Source organism: Somniosus microcephalus, chromosome 24 (assembly GCF_052327205.1).
Source record: "Somniosus microcephalus isolate GS21.2 chromosome 24, FLI_Smic_1.0, whole genome shotgun sequence".
NCBI lineage: Eukaryota > Metazoa > Chordata > Chondrichthyes > Squaliformes > Somniosidae > Somniosus > Somniosus microcephalus.
The window spans coordinates 8,410,959-8,431,303 of record NC_141010.1 but is presented as its reverse complement, the minus strand read 5'-3'; the positions used below and the strand labels follow the sequence as shown (position 1 = coordinate 8,431,303).

The window sequence follows — 20,345 nt, the reverse complement described above, 5'->3', positions numbered from 1 at the left end:
TAATGTGCTCCAATTGGACCCTGGAATAAAGTTCAATCTACTTACCTCCCAACTTCTCAAATTTACACCAGATAAAAAAGCCCAGCATCTTGGGTCAGACATCAAGGCATTGTAGCAAGGGCTTACCTGACAGAAAGATGCATGCCCCTTCCACTGGATAGCAATTTGGAGGAGGATCCCTGGCTGATGTATCCCATGCCTCGGTGCAGAGAGGCTAATAGCCAATATTTTTTTCTATTTTGCTCATAGGATGCGGAAAACTCTACCAAAAACTAAATGTATTGCCCAGCCTTAATTGCCCTGAGAATGTCAAGGGCAGTTAAGAGTCAACCATGTAGTTTGGGAATGGAGTCACGTTTGGCCAGAGTGGGGGGGGGGGGGGGTGTGATTGGTTCACTAACGTCCTTCAGCAAAGGGAACTTATCAGCTAAAGCACCAGAGACCAGGATTGAACCTGCAAGTTCTAATGGCTGAGGTAGAGTTCGTGCGACGGTGTTGTCCTTTATTAATGTTGTTTTGTTCTCACATCTGGACAATGGACTAAAATGATGTGATCAGAACAGATTTGTTGAATTTAATTTCCTAACTTGCCCTGATGGGATTTGAACTCACGACCTCCTGGGTGGCTGGTTCATCATATACCAGGTGGTATTAGCCCAAACAGGTCTTAGTGTGTGAGCATCAGCTGAAAACACTGCATCAGTTTCCACACGTACGCTGAGGGCACCCAGCTCTACCTTACCACCACTTCTCCCGACCCCTCCACGGTCTCTAAATTGTCAGACTGCTTGACTAACATCCAGTCCTGGATGAGCAAACATTTTCTTTAATTAAATATTGGCAAGACCGAAGCCATTGTTTTTGGTCCCAGCCACAAACTCCGTTCCCTAGCCACTGACTCCATCCCTCTCCCTAGCATTTGTCTGAGGCTGGACCACACTGTTCACAACCTTGGTGTCATATGTGACCCTGAAATGAGCTTCCAACCACATATCCACGGCATAACTAAGACCACCTATTTCCACCTCCGTAACATCGCCCGTCTCCGCCCTTGCTCATCCGCCACTGAAACCCTCATCCATGCCTTTGTTACCTCTAGACTTTATTCCAATGCAATCCTGCATTCTACCCTCCGTAAACTTGAGGCCATCCAAAACTCGGCTGCCCGTGCCCTAACCCGCACCAAGTCCTGTTCACCAATCACCCCTGCGCTTGTTGACCTATATTGGCTCCCGGTTGAGCAGCGCCGTGATTTAAAAATTCTCATCCTTGTTTTCAAATTCCAACCATGGCCTCGCCCCTCCCTATCTCTATAACCTCCTCCAGCCCTAGAACCCTCGGAGTTATCTGCGCTCCTCCGATTCTGACCTCTTGTGCATCCCCAATTTTAATCGCTCCACCAGTGGCGGCTGTGCCTTCAGCTGCCGAGGCCCTAAGCTCTGGAATTCCCTCCCTAAACCTCTCTTTCCTCCTTTAAGGCGCTACTTAAACCTACCTCTTTCTGCTCTAATATCTCCTTGTGACACAGTGCCAAATTTTGATTGATAATCGGTCCTGTAAAGCACCTTGGGATGTTTTACTGCGTTAGAGGCGCTATACAAATGCAAGTCATCGTTGTTGAGATGCGTCAGGTTAACATGCTCAAGTTAGATTCCTTCGACAGATTGCAAACAGACGGTACATTGAATAAATTCTGGCAGCCAGGCCGTTTCTCACTTGAGCACCAGCACCCCCATGAATCTGAAATATGTTCCTAGAACTTTCCAGATACAAGTAAAAGAAGAAAACTTTTTTTTAAATGTCTTTAAATGTAGAGCGATTTTGTCCTTGATGAACGCAACCAGCGGAATAATTCAACAGTCGGTTGGAACTATCAACTAATCTTAGCATACTGGTGCAAAGGAAATAATAATTACCATCTGCTTGGCAAAAACATTCCAGTTACAAGTAGAGTGCCTCCACTGATGCGAACACAGTAGGGGCTCAGGGACTGGGTGTCGCAGATTACCAGACTTGATCTTCAATCGATGCTGACACTCCAGTGCAGTACCGAGGGAGTGCTGCATTGTCCGAGGTGCCGTCTTTCAGACGAGAGGCGAAACCAAGGTCCCATCTGCCCGTTCAGTTTGGGCATAAAAGATCTGGCGTCCTGGCCATTATTCCCTCAACCAATATACCACCGAAAACAGATGAACTGATCTCATTGCTGTTTGTGGGACCTTGCTGTTTGCAAATTCACGACCGCACTTGCGTCAAAACAACAGTGGCCACACTTCAAAAATAATTTGGCGACTGTAAAGCGAGGATGTGAAAGGCGCTATATAAATGAAGTTCTATATGTCTCCTGGCACTGCTGGAACTTGTGTTTGAATTCCAGCCGGACTGGTGGGATGAATGTCGCCGCTCTCGGCCAGCTGTCAGAGTCCCGGGACGGTGGAGTTTGGGGTCGAGCCAACGCACATCCTTGTGAACCAGTCCACGGCACAAAACTGGCCACAATTCAGCAGTAAACTGGCAGTTTCACTCGGTCAACAAGGCTGCTTTGTTCAAGAATTGAGGAAAGAAATTCTCACTGATGCTGTAGTGGGTGGTCTTTTGGGGATGAGAATTAAAGCACATCACCCAGTTAGAAAGAGCTATCCTCTGTATCTGGCTTGTGTGATAACAGACCGAAAAATGCTTTGTGCTAGCAATTAGTGCCGGAAAATGAAACACTTCCATTTTTTACACCAATATGCTTCATCTTGATGAGCAATAAATTTCACCTAAAAGTATAAATTTAGAGAAGCGTTAGATTCCCTACACAGCGTGTTTCAAATCTCAAATTCCGTCAGAAGGACAATTCCAACTTCACTCAGCACTCCCTACAATAAGGAGTAACTGAGGATGGGTCACTTCCCAACAAATGGCTCAGGGGCAGAAATAGCAGTGGCTCAGGAGCGGGTAACCTGCCGACTGACCGTCTCAGCCAGTGAATGGCAAATGGCACAGGCGGAAACATATAAAGGAAGCAAAATTGGCCAGAATATCCAATACAAGTATGACAGCAGTTCAGGGACATCCTCGGGCAAAGAAGCACCTTGCAGTCTTTACATTATTGTGCATGAGACATCTGTGTTTATATCACATTTTCCAGTTATCAATATGGGCTTTACGTTGAAAATGATTAATTTTATTGTCAGTGCATTTTTACACTTTTTCCCCTTTCTTCCCGCCACCAACCAGATCGCTCCAGTGCAGTACTGAGGGAGTGCTGCACTGTCGGAGGTGCCGTCTTTCGGATGAGACATTAAACCGAGGCCCCATCTGTCTTCTCAGGTGGATGCAAAAGATCCCATGGCCACTATTTTGAAGAAGAGCAGGAGGGAGTTGCCCCTGGTGTCCTGGCCAATATTTATCCTTCAAACAACATCACTAAAACAGATGATCTGGTCATTATCACATTGCTGTTTGTGGGAGCTTGCTGTGCGCAAATTGGTTGCCGCGTTTCCTACATTACAACAGCGACTACACTTGGAAAAAGCAACTCATTGGCTGTAAAGGACATGAAAGGCATTATATAAGTGCAGTGCCCCATAACGGTGGGTCAGAAACCTTCTCCCAGGCATCTTCTAATCACCCTCTGACTCACCACAGGGATGCACATGGTCTCTGATTGACAGGTTGGAAACTCACCACACAGGAACCTATAGATTGAACCCAGTCCCATCGCTCCACTGCACAGCTTATGTCAATACTCTAATGCATTACATCTCTCGCGCACACGCACACACAATATCCAGACTTAGGTTTTATTATTTGTTATCAAATGGAAACAGCAAACCTTGGACTCTGAACCAATGTTCTACAAACCCAAGGAATGCAATTACCATCATTTACAAAGTTGCACTCTTCATTCTATCTGGAACTCTTGCCCAAGGAGTCAGTTGCAAAGCTAGCATCTAACCTCAGGGTTCAACTGGCTCCTGAAGATCAATCAAGGCATCTCAAAGTTTGTGACCTCCTTGAGACTACAACCTTGTTACTCATTCCTAGATATTAATTACTCTGTATGGGATGCAGTGAAAACTAAACTAGAATCACTACCTTGGAATGAATTCCATGTTCTCTATAGACAGTTACTCTCCTTACAAGTGTTTAGATGCAGCAGTGGTGAATGGGCACTAGCATTCTCCTGCTCTCGATATAAAGACCGACTACGACAGTGTTCACTGTATGTTTTAAATGAAGCCTCTGTACACACATCTTGAGATAAACCCAGTTTACAGTAGCTGTAACGTACTGGGTTGGGGCAAGCCGATTAGAACTTGCTCAGAGATTAGACTGGGGTAATAGAATTTGGCTTTTGGTTCTGGGTTTAAACTGATGCGAAGGAAACTGGTGCAAAACAAAGGTAGGTTAGAATCGGTTCATGTTGACTCGTATTGGAGAAGTTTGGCAATGTCCAGTTTATGGGCAGAGTGAGGTGGTGAACACAGAATGGTGGGGTGTGTGCAAACTCAACTCGAGTCCACTGAGCTGAATGAAACATGATGTCCCGGTGCCAACAGTAAAGCACGAATGCTGTTTTCCATCTCTCTCCCCCCGCAGTTTCTCACTTGTTCCACTGTACAGATTCAGGTTTGGGAATCTCAATATTCTTCGCCTCGAACTCTTCCCACGGCTCGAGTTTGGGTCCAGGGATCATAATGGTCTGGAGTTTAAAAACAAACCAAAATTAGCATTTCTATAAATAGAATCATTATAGGCTTTGCAATTTTTTCCCACAGTACGGCACACAAGTGATCTCTGGATGGGGGCAGTGGGACAGAAGCACAAAATCATCAGTAACTCCATCACCTGCCATCACACAGATTGACAATGAGTGCTACATTTTGAGCAAGCAGGGCCAAACTTTTAAAAGTAGTCGCCCCTCGTGGCATTTTCAGATGTTGCTCTCCTAGAATTTTGGCAAAAACCTCCTCCTGGTTTAAGAGATAGCGACACTAGCTGCAGAGGAATCCACCAACTTTGCTGGATTTGGAATGATATTGTGTCCTTTTTAATCAGATTCCATATCTCCTGTTGTTATCGCTAACGCCGGCTGCTCTATAATCACAGCTGTTGTTACCATTTGGAAATTGCTGGCGACACTTCATGATTGTCCATTATTATTTTGGTTCGGGTGGATTAAACTTCATTTTGACTATTGCAAAACTCAATAAATTAAAAGCTTTTTTTAAAATTAAAAAACCCAGTAATCCCCTCCCTCCAAAAAACAGAAGTAAATGAGAGACAGACAGACTGGACATTAGGTTATTGACAACTCCGCATTCCAAATCGAGAACATTCCTCGTAACACACAAATAGGTTTTATGGAGGCTGTGCATGGCACAGAAATTAAACACTACACACTGCAGACACCAATGTTCTACTGCATTTAAAACTAGTTGATTTCCTGTGACGTTGCACATGAGGGAGTCAAAAGCAAATGCGTACAGCGATTAGGTGAGGTAGGGTTAAAGGGTGAGGGACAATTCGACTAAGGTACACTGGTGTAATTCAGTCCTTGTTTTAAAGTCACACTTTATTTTTATATTGGCCCGTATTTTCCGATGCCTACGGGTGTGTACACGCTGTGTACCCACCCGTAGGGACATCGAAATGGCGGTTTCAGGCATGCGAAGAGGATTCTTGACAGATCGGACGCCTGCCCTGGAGAAGGGCCTCTGCGGGGGGAGAGTTCCGCTTTCTGCAGAACCTCCGCCCGCTAAAAACCCTTAAAAATCTTACGCCTGGTAAAAGTGTATGGCCTGCTTTTACCAACATAAAAGAGTTTTAAAAAGTTTTTTTTTTTTTTTTTAAATTTCCACCCCTTTATAATTTAAAAAATACTTTAAAAAAAGGTACGTTTATTTTTAGCCCCGTAAAAAACTTTAATTATATTTTTCAAAAAATGTAAATTTTTGTTTAATGTAATTTTAACTCATTTTAAAAAGGTGATTTAAAAAAAAATTATTTCATGTTTTACTGTGTTTTTGGGGTGCTCTCCATTCATACTTTATTGGCTCCCCATGGCCCACGTGATTCCAGAGACGCTTGTGAACCGCCTGCGCCCCCGGGATACCTGGGCCCTGCGCATTTCGACTGTGGAGAGGTGCAGCATCGGGAGTGTCCGGACCTCTGGAGCCCTCAGGTAAGAGCGTAGATTTTTTTCCGATAGGAGGCCTCCACACGCAGGAAGCCTCCGATCGGAAATGACGGGGCCATGAGAGATAAGGAGGGGGCGAGGCCATGGAGCGAGGCCATGGAGCGATTTGAACACAAACTGCAGTAACACAAGGTGCGATAACCCTCACAAATTACCTTAATGATGGGATCTTTGGGCGGGGCCCAAGCAGGTACTATCTTTCCGTGCATTCTCCACAAACCGTAGGGATTGACCAAGTGTCTCTCAATCACCACGTACTCCAGGACGTCTTTCGGTAGATCCTCATTGCCGTACATCAGCCGACCAAGCCTGTCGTAAATTGCCAGCGTCTGGGGACAGAGATCGCAGGTTACGGCTCCTCTGCTGCTCCAGTTAACATTCCAACAACCTCAGAGCTTCTCAGCATCGTCAATAATGGGTGCGGGAAGGCAGTATTGTGGCACAACAGCGACAGTGGGACAAGCAAAGGTTAAGGAAAAACACAAAATAATGCCTTAACCCTATTAGGAATGTCACAGCTCCCTTCCTTAAAAGAAAAGACTTGTATTTCTACAGCGCCTTTCACGACCCCAAAGCTCGTCACAGCCAATGAAGTACGTGTGAAGTGCAGTCACTCTTGTAATGTGGGAAACGCGGCGCCAATTTGCGCACAGCAAGCTCCCGCAAACAGCAATGTGATAATGACCAGGTATTTTGTTTTTAGTGATGTTGATTGAGGGATAAATACTGGCAGGACTCCGGGGAGAACTCCCCTGCTCTTCTTCGAAATAGTGCCATGGGATCTTTAAACGTCCACTGAGAGAGCAGACATAGTTTAATGTCTCATCCGAAAGACGGCACCTCTGACAGTGCAGCACTCCATCAGCACTGCACTGGAGTGTCAGCCTAGATTTTCGTGCTCAAGTCTCTGGAGTGGGGACTTGAACCCACAACCTTCTGACTCAGAGGAGAGAGTGCTACCCACCGAGTCACGATTGATGTACCCCTTTTAAAACTGTTTTAAGTAGGACGTTCAAATGGCTAGGGAAGGATATTTGGTGCAGCGTGACATCCCAAAACAAATCTGGCTACACTTACCGCCTGTAGCCCAAACAATGTAATGTCAGGAGACAGCGAATGTTACGATTCAGGCTCGATCCCAATCATTTTGTTTTTCTCTTTCACGGATGAGCCAAAGCTCCCGCTGATCTGAAATTTAACCTTATCCATTTAGTAAGAGGGCTACAGCATGCTACAGGGGCAATAATCCTCCCTTTTTAATCAGATACTTGTCAGTGAATATTATTTAGGAATCTCACATCATTTCATAAAACGGATAATCCCAGCCACATCAGACAGTTTTCATAACCAGGGCTGTCCAAACTGCAGCCCTCACACCACACACACAACCTTAGGCCAAACAACACTCCTTTTCTGTGATAATTTTCTTATTCAATCTTGTGAGCCTCAAAAAGGCTTATCTAAACGTTTTTGCCATTTTGATGGATAAATCCTAATTCAGAACACCAAGATCTGTTAGAGAAGAACCTCCTAAAGCCGCTGAGATCTTAGTGTTCCTCCAATTCTGAAGTCCTGCACATTTCTGAGTTTATTCGCGTGGCCGTGCCTTCAGCTGCCTGGGCCCCGAGCTCTGGAATTCCCTCCCTAAACCTCTCCGCCTCTCTCTCCTCCTTTAAGACACTCCTTAAAACCGACCTCTTTGACCAAGCTTATGGTCACCTGTCCTAATGTGGCTCGGTGTCAAATTTTGTCTGATATCGCTCCTGTGAAGCGTTACCCTGGGACGTTTTACTGCATTAAAGGCGCGATATAAATGCAAGTTGTTGTATCAGAAACTTGAGGTATTAACGGGAACTTGGATTTAAAATTCAGCCGTGGCCACCACCCCCCAAGCATCCATCGTACACACAAAGGTGAAACGTTTGGATACCCACGGACCAAATAAAATTATGTTAAATTAAATATTTTAAACAAAAATTTAATTTTTTGAGAAAATAATTATACGGGGCTAAAAATAAACTTACCTTTTTTAAAAGTATTTCTTAAATTATAAATGAGTGAAGAAAAAATTATTTTTTAAAAACTCTTATGCTGGTACACCTGCTTTTACCAGGCGTAAGATTTTTTAAGTTTTCAGCGGGTGGAGGTTGTGCAGAAAGCGGAACTCCCCCCCACGGAGGCCCATCTCCGGGGCAGGCGGAGGATCGGTCAAGAGAATTCTCGACAGATCGGAAGTGCCGGGTTTTAGCGCATGCGCTTCACACCTCGTACGCACTCGTGGGGGTCGGAATATCCGGCCCATAGTTTCTAAGTCTGACAACTTAAGCCCTCAATAGGCATTTGACACCTTCCATTCGCACGTTGGTTCAAAGCACCTTTAGCTTAATGGATGCATTGCTGATCGAAAGGTCATCATTTCTCGCAGCGTGTTACCATAGGCTCCTTCAAAGGGAGTCTGAGCCAATGACCCAGGCAGCTCGTCTGCACGGTGACCTCCGTTTAAATGTGGAGTCTTAAAACTGTTTGGAAACTAAGTGAAGAGAGAAACTAGGTGGAAAATTCCACTTGTCACAGCGAAAATTCCAGTTTCTGAACACCAACAAATGACCTAATCCTCCGATGGCTCACGGGGGAGCTGCAGGAGGCGGGTAGCCCAGGATCTGTCTGCGATCTTGACAAGAAGCACACATCATGCACAAGACTTAACAATTTGCCAGTCAATCGCTACACGGACAGTAGAAAACCAAGTGTAAACTTTGGGTGAAGCGTCGTTTAAGAGCGGGGATAATTGGATCATGGGTCCAAAACTAGGGGCCATCAATAGAAGATAATCACTAATAAATCCAATAAGGAATTCAGGAGAAACTTCTTTACCCAGAGAGCGGTTAGAGTGTGGAACTCACTACCACAGGGAGTGGTTGAAGTGAATAGCAGAGGTGCATTTAAGGGGAAGCTAGATAAGTACATGAGGGAAAAGGGAATAGAGGGTTATGCCAATAGCGTCAGATGAAGTAGGATGGGAGGAGGCTCGTGTCGAGCATAAACACTGACATGGGCTGAATGAAAGAAAGACTCATTTCTATAGCACCTTTCACGACCACCGGACGTCCCAAGGCGCTTTACAGCCAATTAAGTACTTATTGAAGTGTAGTCACTGTTGTAATGTAGGAAACGCAGCAGCCAATTTGTGCACAGCAAGCTCCCACAAACAGCAATGTGATGATGACCAGATAATCTGCTTTAGTGATGCTGATTGAGGGATAAATATTGGCCCAGGACACCGGGGAGAACTCCCCTGCTCTTCTTCGAAATAGTGGCTGTGGGATCTTTTACGTCCACCTGGGAGAGCAGACGGGGCCTCGGTTTAACGTCTCATCCGAACAACGGCACCTCCGACAGTGCTGCACTGGGAGTGTCAGGCTAGGTTTTTGTGCTCCATTTTCTGGCCTGTTTCTGTGCTGTAAATTCGATGTAATTCTATTAAAAGCGGTAAGTACGACTGGCTATCTTGCCGTGTTTTCTTCTATACTGTAACAGACGCCCAGCTGTCGTTCTAATAGAATCATAGAATAGTGCAGCACAGAAGGAGGCCATTCGGCCCATCGAGTCTGCGCCCACTCTTTCGAAGAGCAATCCAGTTAGTCCCACTCCCCCGCTCTTTCCCCATATCACTGCAATTTTTCCTCTTTCAAGTATTGATCCAATTCCCTTTTGAAGGCTCCTATTGAATCTGCCTCCACCGCCCTATCAGGCAGCGCATTCCAAATCCTAACCACTCGCTGCGTAAAAAAGTTTTTCCTCGTGTCGCCTCTGGTTCCTTTGCCAATCACTTTAAATCTGCGCCCTCTGGTTCTCGACCCTTCAGCCACTGGAAACAGTTTCTCTCTATCTACTCTACCTAAACCCTTCATGATTTCAAACACCTCTATCAAAGCTCCTCTTGGCCTTCTCTGCTCCAAGGAGAACAACCCCAGCGTCTCCTTATCTCAGCTTTTGCGATTCTCACATTCACTGGGCTCCCCGATAGTCTATACTAAACAGGGCTGGCTGAGCGATACCTGCTGGGTGTGGAATCGCACAGTCACTTGACCGTACAGGTTCCCTTTGCTGACCATGTCAGGGCACCGAACGTGCACGACCCTCGGCGCCTCCAGCGACTCCAGGAACTTCCAGCGAATGGTCTTGAACCTGTTGCCGCGCACCATATCCTGATGGGAAGACCAGAGATTCGGATAAGTCAATGTTCCTCGACGGGAGGGAGGATCGATCCAGGCTGCTCTGTGACCCCTCCCCTTCCAGCAACTTGGAACAATCCTCCCTCCCTGTGGAGGAGGCGAAAAGCCAATTGTAATATTATTAAAACTTGTAGAGGGCAAAGTCGCAGAATGAGAAACTCTGTACTTACCGGGTAACATCGCTCTGTTACCAACTTGTGAAACTTTACTTTATCAAAACTGTAAACAAAAATTAAAAAGTCAGTTATGTGGATAGACTGGAGAAGCTGGGGTTGTTCTCCTTGGAGCAGAGAAGGTTGAGAGGAGATTTGATCGAGGTGTTCAAAATCATGAGGGGTCTGGACAGAGAGAACCAGAGGACACAGATTCAAGGTGATTGGCAAAGGAACCAAAGGCGACATCAGGAAAAACTTGTTTACGCAGTGAGTGGTTAGGATCTGGAATGCACTGCCTGAGAGGGTGGTGGAGGCAGATTCAATCGTGGCTTTCAAAAGGGAGTTGGATAAGTGCCTGAAGGAAAAAAATTTGCTGGGCTACGGGGAAAGGGCGGGGGAGTGGGACGAGCTGAAGTGCTCTTGCAGAGAGCCAGTACGGGCTCGACGGGCCGAATGGCCTCCTCCTGTGCTGTAACCATTCTATGATTCTATAAATCACATTAATTGTGTTTGTGCTTCCTTCAGGGAAGCACAACAACTCGCTGCGTAAAAAACAATTCTCACCTCCTCCTTTTGCCAATGATCTGAAATCTGTCTCCTCTGGTTTCTGACCTTCCCAACAGTGGAAACAGTTTCTTCTCATAATTTTGAACACCTCTATTGTATTCTCCTGAAACTGTTGGTCCCCCCCTTCCCCGTGCCCAGGGTACCATGTCTCAGTCCCCAGTTGAAAAGCTGCTCGGGTGGCCCAGTGTTCTGTCCAGCGATGGTGCCACGCAGTTGACCAACAGGAGATGCCTGGCAGTGGTCTTGAATGTCTCCACCCTCTCTTCCACTCTGTAGATTCCCTCCTCAGCAGCGCAATCAAGACTGGGACATCAACAATAACTTGCATTTATATAGCACCTTTAACGTAGTAAAACATCCCAATTAAACGTCCCGAGGCTCTTCACAGGAGCGTAATCAGATTAAATTTGACGCCGAGCCACATGAAGAGATGTTAGGACAGGTGACCAAAAGCTTGGTCAAAGAGGTAGGTTTTAAGCAGCGTCTTAAAGGAGGAGAGAGCAGTAGCGAGGCAGAGGGGTTTAGGGAGGGAATTCCAGAGCTTATGGCCTCCAGGCAGCTGAAGGCACGGCCGCCAATGGTGGAGCAATTAAAATCATGGGGAATGTGCAAGAGGCCAGAATTGGAGGAGCGCAGAGATCTCGGAGGGTTGTAGAGCTGGAGCAGGTCACAGCAACAGTCCCCGGTAGAATGATTTGTTCAAAACCCTTGCCCTCCTGTAGCAAGGAAACGCAGGACAATGGTCTTACATTTACTTTTACTTTTTGCAAAGGTCCGTGGAAACGTTACTCACTTCACAAGGCAATGGTGTGCCTCTATGTAAATATCTTGGGCCTTCGAGGCAAAGTCCTTTGTTTTGAATTCAGGATCGTATTCTTTCACCTTTCGGACTCTGTTAAAGAAAAAAGACCATTAGTAGCCATTGCTGAAGAGTGACCTCCCTGTCGGCCATGAATGAAGACATTAAGATGGAATAAAAGGATTCCAATAATCTCATCAGTCGCAGCTCAATCATGGCACAGTATCGACCCATTCTGCCTGCTTTATCCATGATGCTTTAATTTCGCAGATTCCAGACACCAATAGTTCTCAGGACCTCTTCCATGTACCTACTCTTCGTATATGAGTCCGGGCAACGAGCGTCAGCAGGCTATTCGACTATGGGCAGCATCACAGCCAAGCCCACTCCTGGATTCACCCAATTTCCACAACACATGCAATTTCCAGCAGCAGGCAGCAGAGAGCAAACAGAAACGCTGGCTGCGGTCTCCCCTCCCTAGCCTGGGGACATTCAGGCAAACCGTAGCTCCCTCATCCGACCACCACGGGAAATGAACCTGGGGATGTGTGCGGCACCACAAGCAGTGTTCCCGCTGAGCTGTGTGGCCGCACAGCAGCCTGGAGGTCCCGCGCAGGCCGCTCAACGTGGAAATAACCGCGCATGCACAAACATTTGAACAGGCTGCGCCGCCAGTTAAAGGGCCCGCACACGAAAAAAAAAGAGCCCATTGACCACAAGATGTACTGGCACAGAGCCTTCAGGAAAGTCGGTGAATCATTCTGACTTTGCGTATTTGTGAGCTCACAATCAGACAGATAATGGACCCGGAGGATGACGTTTATTTTCCTTTTGCACCCTAATGATAACCAGGTAATAACGGCTCAGGTGAGACACAGGCCTCCTCCCACCATATACTGTGAGCCCAATACAGCTCGACACCAGCCCAGCTGCTCCACCAGGGCGATGTTTTTATTCATCCAGTTTTTCACCTTCAGGTATCCCTGATTGAGTTTGTGAAAGCAACATTAATTAATTCTGAAACTGGGACAAGTCCCCGTGGATTGAGTCTTCCTGAACGTATTTCTGGTGAACTGTAATAGCCGAATGAGAGTATTGTATCTCGGTCTACTTGGCCCAATTCCACTGATAAAGCCACACAGCTACACGCTGTGTAATCCAACTGTTTCACTTCTCCGCTGTTCAGAAGGAAAGACTTGTATTTATATCGTGCTGTTCACGACCTCAGGACGTCCCAAAGCGCATCACAGCCAATTTGCACACAGTAAGGTCCCAAAAACAGCAATGAGATGAATGGCCATATATCTGTTTTAATGATGTTAATTGAGGAATAAATACTGGCCAGGACATCGGGGAGAACTCTCCTGCTCTTCTTCGAAATAGTGCCATGGGATCTTTTACATCCACCCGAGAGAGCAGACGGGGCCTCGGTTTAATGTTTCACCCACAAGACGGCACCTCCGACAGTGCAGCGATCCCTCAGTACTGCCCCTCCGACAGTGCGGCGCTCCCTCAGTACTGCCCCTCCGACAGTGCGGCGCTCCCTCAGTACTGCCCCTCCGACAGTGCGGCGCTCCCTCAGTACTGCCCCTCCGACAGTATAGCATTCCCTCAGTACTGCCCCTCCAACAGTGCAGTGCTCCCTCAGTACTGCCCTTCCGACAGTGCGGCGCTCCCTCAGCACTGCCCCTCCGACAGTGCGGCGCTCCCTCAGCACTGCCCCTCCGACAGTGCGGCGCTCCCTCAGTACTGACCCTCTGACAGTGCGGCGCTCCCTCAGTACTGCCCCTCCGACAGTGCGGCGCTCCCTCAGTACTGACCCTCCGACAGTGCGGCGCTCCCTCAGTACTGACCCTCCGACAGTGCGGCGCTCCCTCAGTACTGACCCTCCGACAGTGCGGCGCTCCCTCAGTACTGACCCTCCGACAGTGCGGCGCTCCCTCAGTACTGCCCCTCCGACAGTGCAACGCTCCCTCAGTACTGCCCCTCCGACAGTGCGGCGCTCCCTCAGTACTGACCCTCCGACAGTGCGGCGCTCCCTCAGTACTGCCCCTCCGACAGTGCGGCGCTCCCTCAGCACTGACCCTCCGACAGTGCGGCGCTCCCTCAGCACTGACCCTCCGACAGTGCGGCGCTCCCTCAGCACTGACCCTCCGACAGTGCGGCGCTCCCACAGCACTGATCCTCCGACAGTGCAGCGCTCCCACAGCACTGACCCTCCGACAATGCGGCGCTCCCTCAGTACTAGATTACGTGCTCAAGTCTCTGGAGTGGGACTTGTCCCACGACTTTCTGACTCAGAGGTGAGACTGTGACCCACTGAGCTATGTGATTCAAGACATCTACTGTTTGCAAATTCAATTTATTGTGGAACTTTGATACATATGTTAACATACACAACTCGGATTCCTAGCAGTTACCTCAGTGTCCAATATGTATGACAAACATAGTAGTTCAAGGTAGCAAAGAACTGAACTAGGGTCACAAACCAGTCAGCAGGTCCCCACCCTTCTAGCCTTTCTTCAGATAACCTGACTGGCCCAACAGGGTCAACCATTTTACAACGAGCGTGACGTACCCAGAAAACACAAGTCCCAAACGCAGCGAGGCAAAGGCGTACAACACTTTATCACTCAAAGAGAATGCCCAACGGCAACTTACGCAAGCTGTGAGGACGCACTCTGCTTGATCTGCTCGGCACGTTGTTTAAGTCCCGCCTTTGTCAGTGAGGACATGCGAGCATCGCCTTCAGGTGGAATGTACTGATCGAATATTCCAGCTACAGAAACAGAAACAACGCAGTTAACATACAAAACTAACGGGCAGGGAAAGACCAGCTGGTCCGCCAAGCCGGCCCCACACCATGCCGGCCGGAGCGTCACTTCCTACCACTAACCCTCCAGCCTATAATCTCCCGGGAGAGGCAAAATAAGAGGAAAAAAAAAACCAAGTCCAATAAGGGGGAAAAAGTACTCTGGAAAATTCCTCTCTGACCCCCCCCTCGGAGACAATGGAAACCAGACCAGGAGATCACAGGGACCCGTTGTTACCCATAAAGACACTGACCTTCTGTATGATGTGAGCTCTGCCCCAGTCAGCGTCAACTGTGGCTCAGTGGGCAGCACCCTCGCCTCTGAGTCAGAAGGTTGTGGGTTCAAGTCCCACTCCAGAGACTTGAGCACAAAAATCTAGGCTAACGCTCCCAGTGCAGTGCTGAGGGAGCGCTCCACTGTCGGAGGTGCCGTCTTTCAGATGAGACGTTAAACCGAGGCCCCGTCTGCTCTCTCAGGTGGAGTTAAGAGATCCCATGGCACTATTTCGAAGAAGAGCAGGGGACTTCTCCCCGGTGTCCTGGGACCAATCACTAAAAACAGATTATCTGGTCATTTATCACATTGCTGTTTGTGGGAGCTTGCTGTGTGCAAATTGGTTGCCGCGTTCCCCAACAGTGACCACACTTCAAAAAGTACTTCATTGGCTGTAAAGCGCTTTGGGACGTCCAGTGGTCGTGAAAGGCGCTATAGAAATGCAAGTCTGTCTTTTTTTCAGGAACCGGTCCAGCACCCTCTTGAAGGCAGAGACTCAGCACCCACCACACCAGCCGGCAACACATGTTAAAATGAAACACAATTTTATAATGAGCCCCATTATAATAAAATGCTTTCACACTAAAAATATATTTCCCAATTGTGGAGCAAGAACAGAAAACTGATCAGTTTTCTCCCTCCTCTTTGGGACTGCGCCCCGGCACTGCCCCAAAGGCTTCAGCCGCCCTGCAGTACCTCCCGCCCAAGTGGTCACCCTCCACGTACGTGCCTGGATATTGTGCGCCATTTGATCATGGAGGGCATCGCAGCGCGGCCTGATCCTGACCTCACCCAATATCCGCACACACATGCACTTCTGGTATTGGCCACTAGATGGGGAAGAGGAGCAGAGACTCTGGCTGATTTTCTCCCCGATGCCACCCTGCCTAAGACAAGGGCTTCGGGTTACCAACTCTCCAGAATTGCCCCTGGAGTTTCCAAAATTAAACACCAGTCTCCAGGACACTGCAGCGAGCAAACCCAGGAGAATAATCAGAGGGGCGTTAAACAAAATTGTGGAGGGGGGGGGGGTTCATTTTCTTTGAACACTTTCATTTATTAGTTATAAAAATATCAGCGATGGTGGAAAAAAGGCCGTTTCACTAACACTCAAGATTAATCCAATTGTGTAACAATGAGTCTGTTCCCTTTGCAATTGGCCGTGGAGGAGGTTGAATTTTTTTTTTAACGTAGCGAGTTACGATGATCTGGAATGTACAATGGGTGGTGGAAGCAGATTCAATGCTAACTTTCAAAAAAGAATTGGACATGTATTTGAGAAGGAAAAATTTGCAGGACTATGGGGAGCAGGATTAATTGGACAGGCCTATTAAAGAGAGCCAGCACAGGCACAATGGGCCAAATGGTGTAAGATTCTATGAAATCTGGCGATCTTCTGGTGCGTATGGTTCAGTGTCACACTGGCCAGTGAATTTACCCACTCGGTCACTGAGCTGCCCTCATGATCAAATTGCTTGCCAACCCTCAATGCCCAGGGTCACTCGGGTGAGGGGTACTGGAGGGTGTCCGGTACAAGCGGGACGGTGTCTCAGTGTGGGTCAACGTCTGCTGGAGGCGAGGGGAGGAGAGGAGCGGGGAGAAAGTTGGGTCACTCGTTCCAACTAAAAATTAACAGACCCCAGATACAGAAAAGAAACCATCGTGAGATCATCGCAACCTTCCTCGATGTCAAAGGTCAATCGTCCACAATTCTTCCTATACAATTTAATTTCTTTCTGCAGCTCATGCAGTGCATGCCTTGTGCTGCTCGTGATGGTTGTCCTGTACCTGTACACGATATGTTGATGGACCGCTCCATGTACTGCTGCCGAATCACCAGTCCCGCAGCTTGGGCTATTTTCTCCGGATCATCAGAGTTGTTCTGTTTACGTGGTGGAACATAATGCCTCTTCTTTGTTCTCACGGTAATGACAGTAACAGGGGCGCACAGCTTCACAGGACTAAGCAGTGATTCCAGGCCCAGGCAAACCTATCAGTCAGACAAATATCCCATTGCATTACCATTAAACTTGCAATTAATTTACTTCTCTAGAAGATTTGGATGAGACACTGGCTGTTCACAAATCCCTCTACAGTCTACCTCTACAACCTCCTCCAGCCATTCATTGCAATTTGCATTTTTACTGCTCCACTGTGCGTCCCATCTCTCTCTAACATCCCAATGCAGAGCCTGCACCGATGGCCCTTCCCTTTAAGGGAGGGAAGGCGCCTCGGATCTCGGCAGCGCTGCACAGGTCATTGTGCAGCACTACACCACTAACGCTCCGCCTACGTCCTTCAGCGCTCCAGGAAGGAAAAGCACTGACTTTGTTGTAGCGGTTTGCTACAACTGTGTGGCTTGCTGGGCCATTTCAGAGGGCAGTGAAGAGTCAGCCACATTGCTGTGGGTCTGGAGTCACCGGGTAAGGACGGCAGATTTCCTTCCCTAAAGGACATTAGTGAACCAGATGGGTTTTTACAACAATCCGATAGTTTCATGGTTACCATTACTGATACTAGCTTTTTAGTTCCAGATTTATTTAATTTACTGAATTTAAATTGCCCGGCTGCCGTAGTGGGATTTAAACTCATGTCGCTGGATTATTAGTCCAAATCTCTGGAGAAGAAATTTCTTCACACAGAGGGTGGGGAATCTTTGGAATTCTCTACCCCAGAGGGCTGTGGAGGCTCAGTCATTGGGTTTATTCAAAACAGAAGTTGATAGATTTCTGACTAGTAAGGGCATCAAGGGATATGGCGATAGGGCCGGTGAATGGGATTGAGGCTGAAGATCAGCCATGATCTCACTGAATGGCGGAGCAGGCTCGAAGGGCCGAATCCTGCTCCTATTTCTTATGTTCTTATGATTGCTAGTCCAGTAACAGAACCACTGTGCTCCCGTAGCCCTGTTGTTATTGCCTCCAGGATATACAAAACTAAGTGGGGTGGAGGAGAGAAGGAAACATCCCTCGGTCTAAAAAGAAGCGGAATCCTTCAGACCCGAGGGCTGCGATGCCCCATGCAGTCGAATAGCCAGCTGCCAATTTGCTGTCAAGACTCACGCATTGGCACTTAGGTGAGGTACCAGAGTGAACGGCTGGAGAGCCGAGCCCAGCCCAGGGGAGTCAAGGCCTTGGCGGGCGGACGGACACTGACAAGAGGTCAAATAGGAGAGTCTGTCCGTTGAAAGCCGAGCGGTTCGGGCAGTCGGCGGGTTACCATCCCGCTCCCGGCCTCTATCCACCCGTCCCCCTCCCCCGCCCCCGGTGATTCTGAGGCCGCCCGACCTACCTGCCAGCCAGCGCTCAGGCCCCGACCCAGGGGCTTCTCCACCGCCCGCAGGAGCCCGCCCATGGGCGCCGCCATCTTTCCCACCCCGCAGGCTGACGGGAATGTAGAGAACCCGGGGGCTGACGGGAAGGTGGAGGATCCGGGGGCTGACGGGAAGGTGGAGGATCCGGGGGCTGACGGGAAGGTGGAGGACCCGAGCCTGCCCTTGCCCGGAGCGCCCTCTCTGGTGGGAGTGCAGCAGCACCGTTCGCTGCAAAAGAGATTTACAACAACAACAACTTGTATTTATATAGCGCCTTAAACGGAGTAAACCGTCCCAAGGTGCGTCACAGGAGTATAAGACAAAAAAAATTGACACTGAGCCACCTAAGGTAAAATTAGAGCAGATGACCAAAAGCTTGGTTAAAGGGGTAGGTTTTAAGGAGCATGTTAAAAGAGGAGAGAGAGGCGGAGAGGTTTAGGGAGGGAATTCCAGAGCTTAGGGCCCAGGCAGCTGAAGGCACGGCCACCAATGGTGGAGCGATGGAAACCAGTGATGCTCAAGAGGGCAGAATTAGAGGAGCGCAGATATCTCAGAGGGTTGTGGGGCTGAAGGAGATTACAGAGATAGGGAGGGGGCGAGGCCATGGAGGGATTTGAAAACAAGGATGGGAATTTTGAAATCGAGGCGTTGCTTAACCGGGAGCCAATGTAGGTCAGCGAGCACAGGGGTGATGAGCGAATGGGACTTGGTGCGAGTTAGAACACGGGCTGTAGAGTTTTGGATGACCTCAAGTTTACGTACGTTAGAACGTGGGAGGCCAGCCAGGAGTGCATTGGAATAGTCAAGTCTAGAGGTAACAAAGGCATGGATGAGGGTTTCAGCAGCAGATGAGCTGAAGCAGGGGCGGAGACGGGCGATGTTACGGAGGTGGAAATAGGCGGTCCTGGTTATGCTTAGGTTAAGCTGAAAATTAGGGACCGGTGTTAGCATCTGAAAGAAAAGGTCAGCCTTCATCTAATGATTTAGATGAGGGGACTGAGTGCAATGTATAAGGGTTTTCACTATCTGAGAGTCTGGGGCAGAGGTGGGCAGTGTTGGGGAAGGGGGAAGCAAGCAGTCGTGGTAATGGAAAGAATGAGGTTTAAAGCTCAGCTCAGGGTTTAAACAGAGTCCACAACTGCAAACAGTCTGAGAGTGAACAGGGAGGGAGTTGGAGACAGCGGCTGGGGAGCAGAGATTCTGGCTGGGATCAAACACAGTGGCTTTGGTCTTCCAGATGCTGAGTTGGAGCAAACTGTGACTCTTTCAAGACAATGACAAATAAACAATCTAAGACTACAGCGGCATTTGAGGGGGGTCACAAAAAGCGATGGAGATGGAACTGGGTAGCATCAGCGCACATGTGAAAGCTAATTTCATACCTGCAGATATTATCAGTGAAAATGTAGATGAGGGAGTTGATTACCGTGTGGAACTTGCTGATGAAACATCACATCTGGAATGTTAACCCACCTTTCTCTTTCAGATGCTGTGGATTTCCAAGAATTTTTCTTTTCATTTCAGATTCCCAAACTTCTTTTCACTACAAATAGGCGAAAGAATGGGAAGAAGGGATTCGATAGGGTAGACGTAGAGACTTGTAGGGGAGTCACAACCTAGGGGCCATGAATATAAGACAGCCACTAATAAATCCAACAGGGAATTCAGGAGAAACATCTTTACCCAGAGAGTGGTGAGAATGTGGAACTCGCTGCCACAGGGAGTGGTTGAGGCAAATAGCAGAGATGGATTTAAAGAGAAGCTCGATAAGTACATGAGGGAGAAAGGAATAGAATCATAGAAATTTACAGCACGGAAGGAGGCCATTCGGCCCATCCGTCCGTGCCGGCCGACAAAGAGCTCTCCAGCCCAATCCCACTTTCCAGCTCTTGGTCCGTAGCCCTGTAGGTTACGGCACTTCAAGTGCATGTCCAAGTACTTTTTAAATGAGGTGAGGGTTTCCTGCCTCTACCACCTTTTCAAGCAGTGAGTTCCAGACT

General features: G+C 48.1%; 1 protein-coding gene across 2 annotated transcripts in view; it reads right to left on the bottom strand.

The window, feature by feature from the left end:
* The window catches only part of mrpl45 (mitochondrial ribosomal protein L45), a 48,833-nt gene extending 30,364 nt beyond the window's left edge, over window positions 1-18,469 (bottom strand). The window contains exons 1-8 of one of the 2 annotated variants that reach the window (XM_085966189.1): window positions 18,324-18,452; window positions 16,821-17,022; window positions 14,608-14,725; window positions 11,941-12,039; window positions 10,596-10,644; window positions 10,249-10,398; window positions 6,346-6,519; window positions 3,778-4,693 (exon numbers count right to left, since the gene is read on the bottom strand). In XM_085966189.1, coding sequence (XP_085822315.1) covers window positions 4,595-4,693; window positions 6,346-6,519; window positions 10,249-10,398; window positions 10,596-10,644; window positions 11,941-12,039; window positions 14,608-14,725; window positions 16,821-17,022; window positions 18,324-18,398 — 966 coding nt within the window. In that variant the 5' untranslated portion in view covers window positions 18,399-18,452 and the 3' untranslated portion in view covers window positions 3,778-4,594. Of the gene's footprint in view, window positions 1-3,777; window positions 4,694-6,345; window positions 6,520-10,248; window positions 10,399-10,595; window positions 10,645-11,940; window positions 12,040-14,607; window positions 14,726-16,820; window positions 17,023-18,323 lie in introns of those variants that run through there. The other variant, XM_085966190.1, reaches the window with a different exon arrangement.
* Between the last annotated feature and the right edge of the window lie 1,876 nt (window positions 18,470-20,345).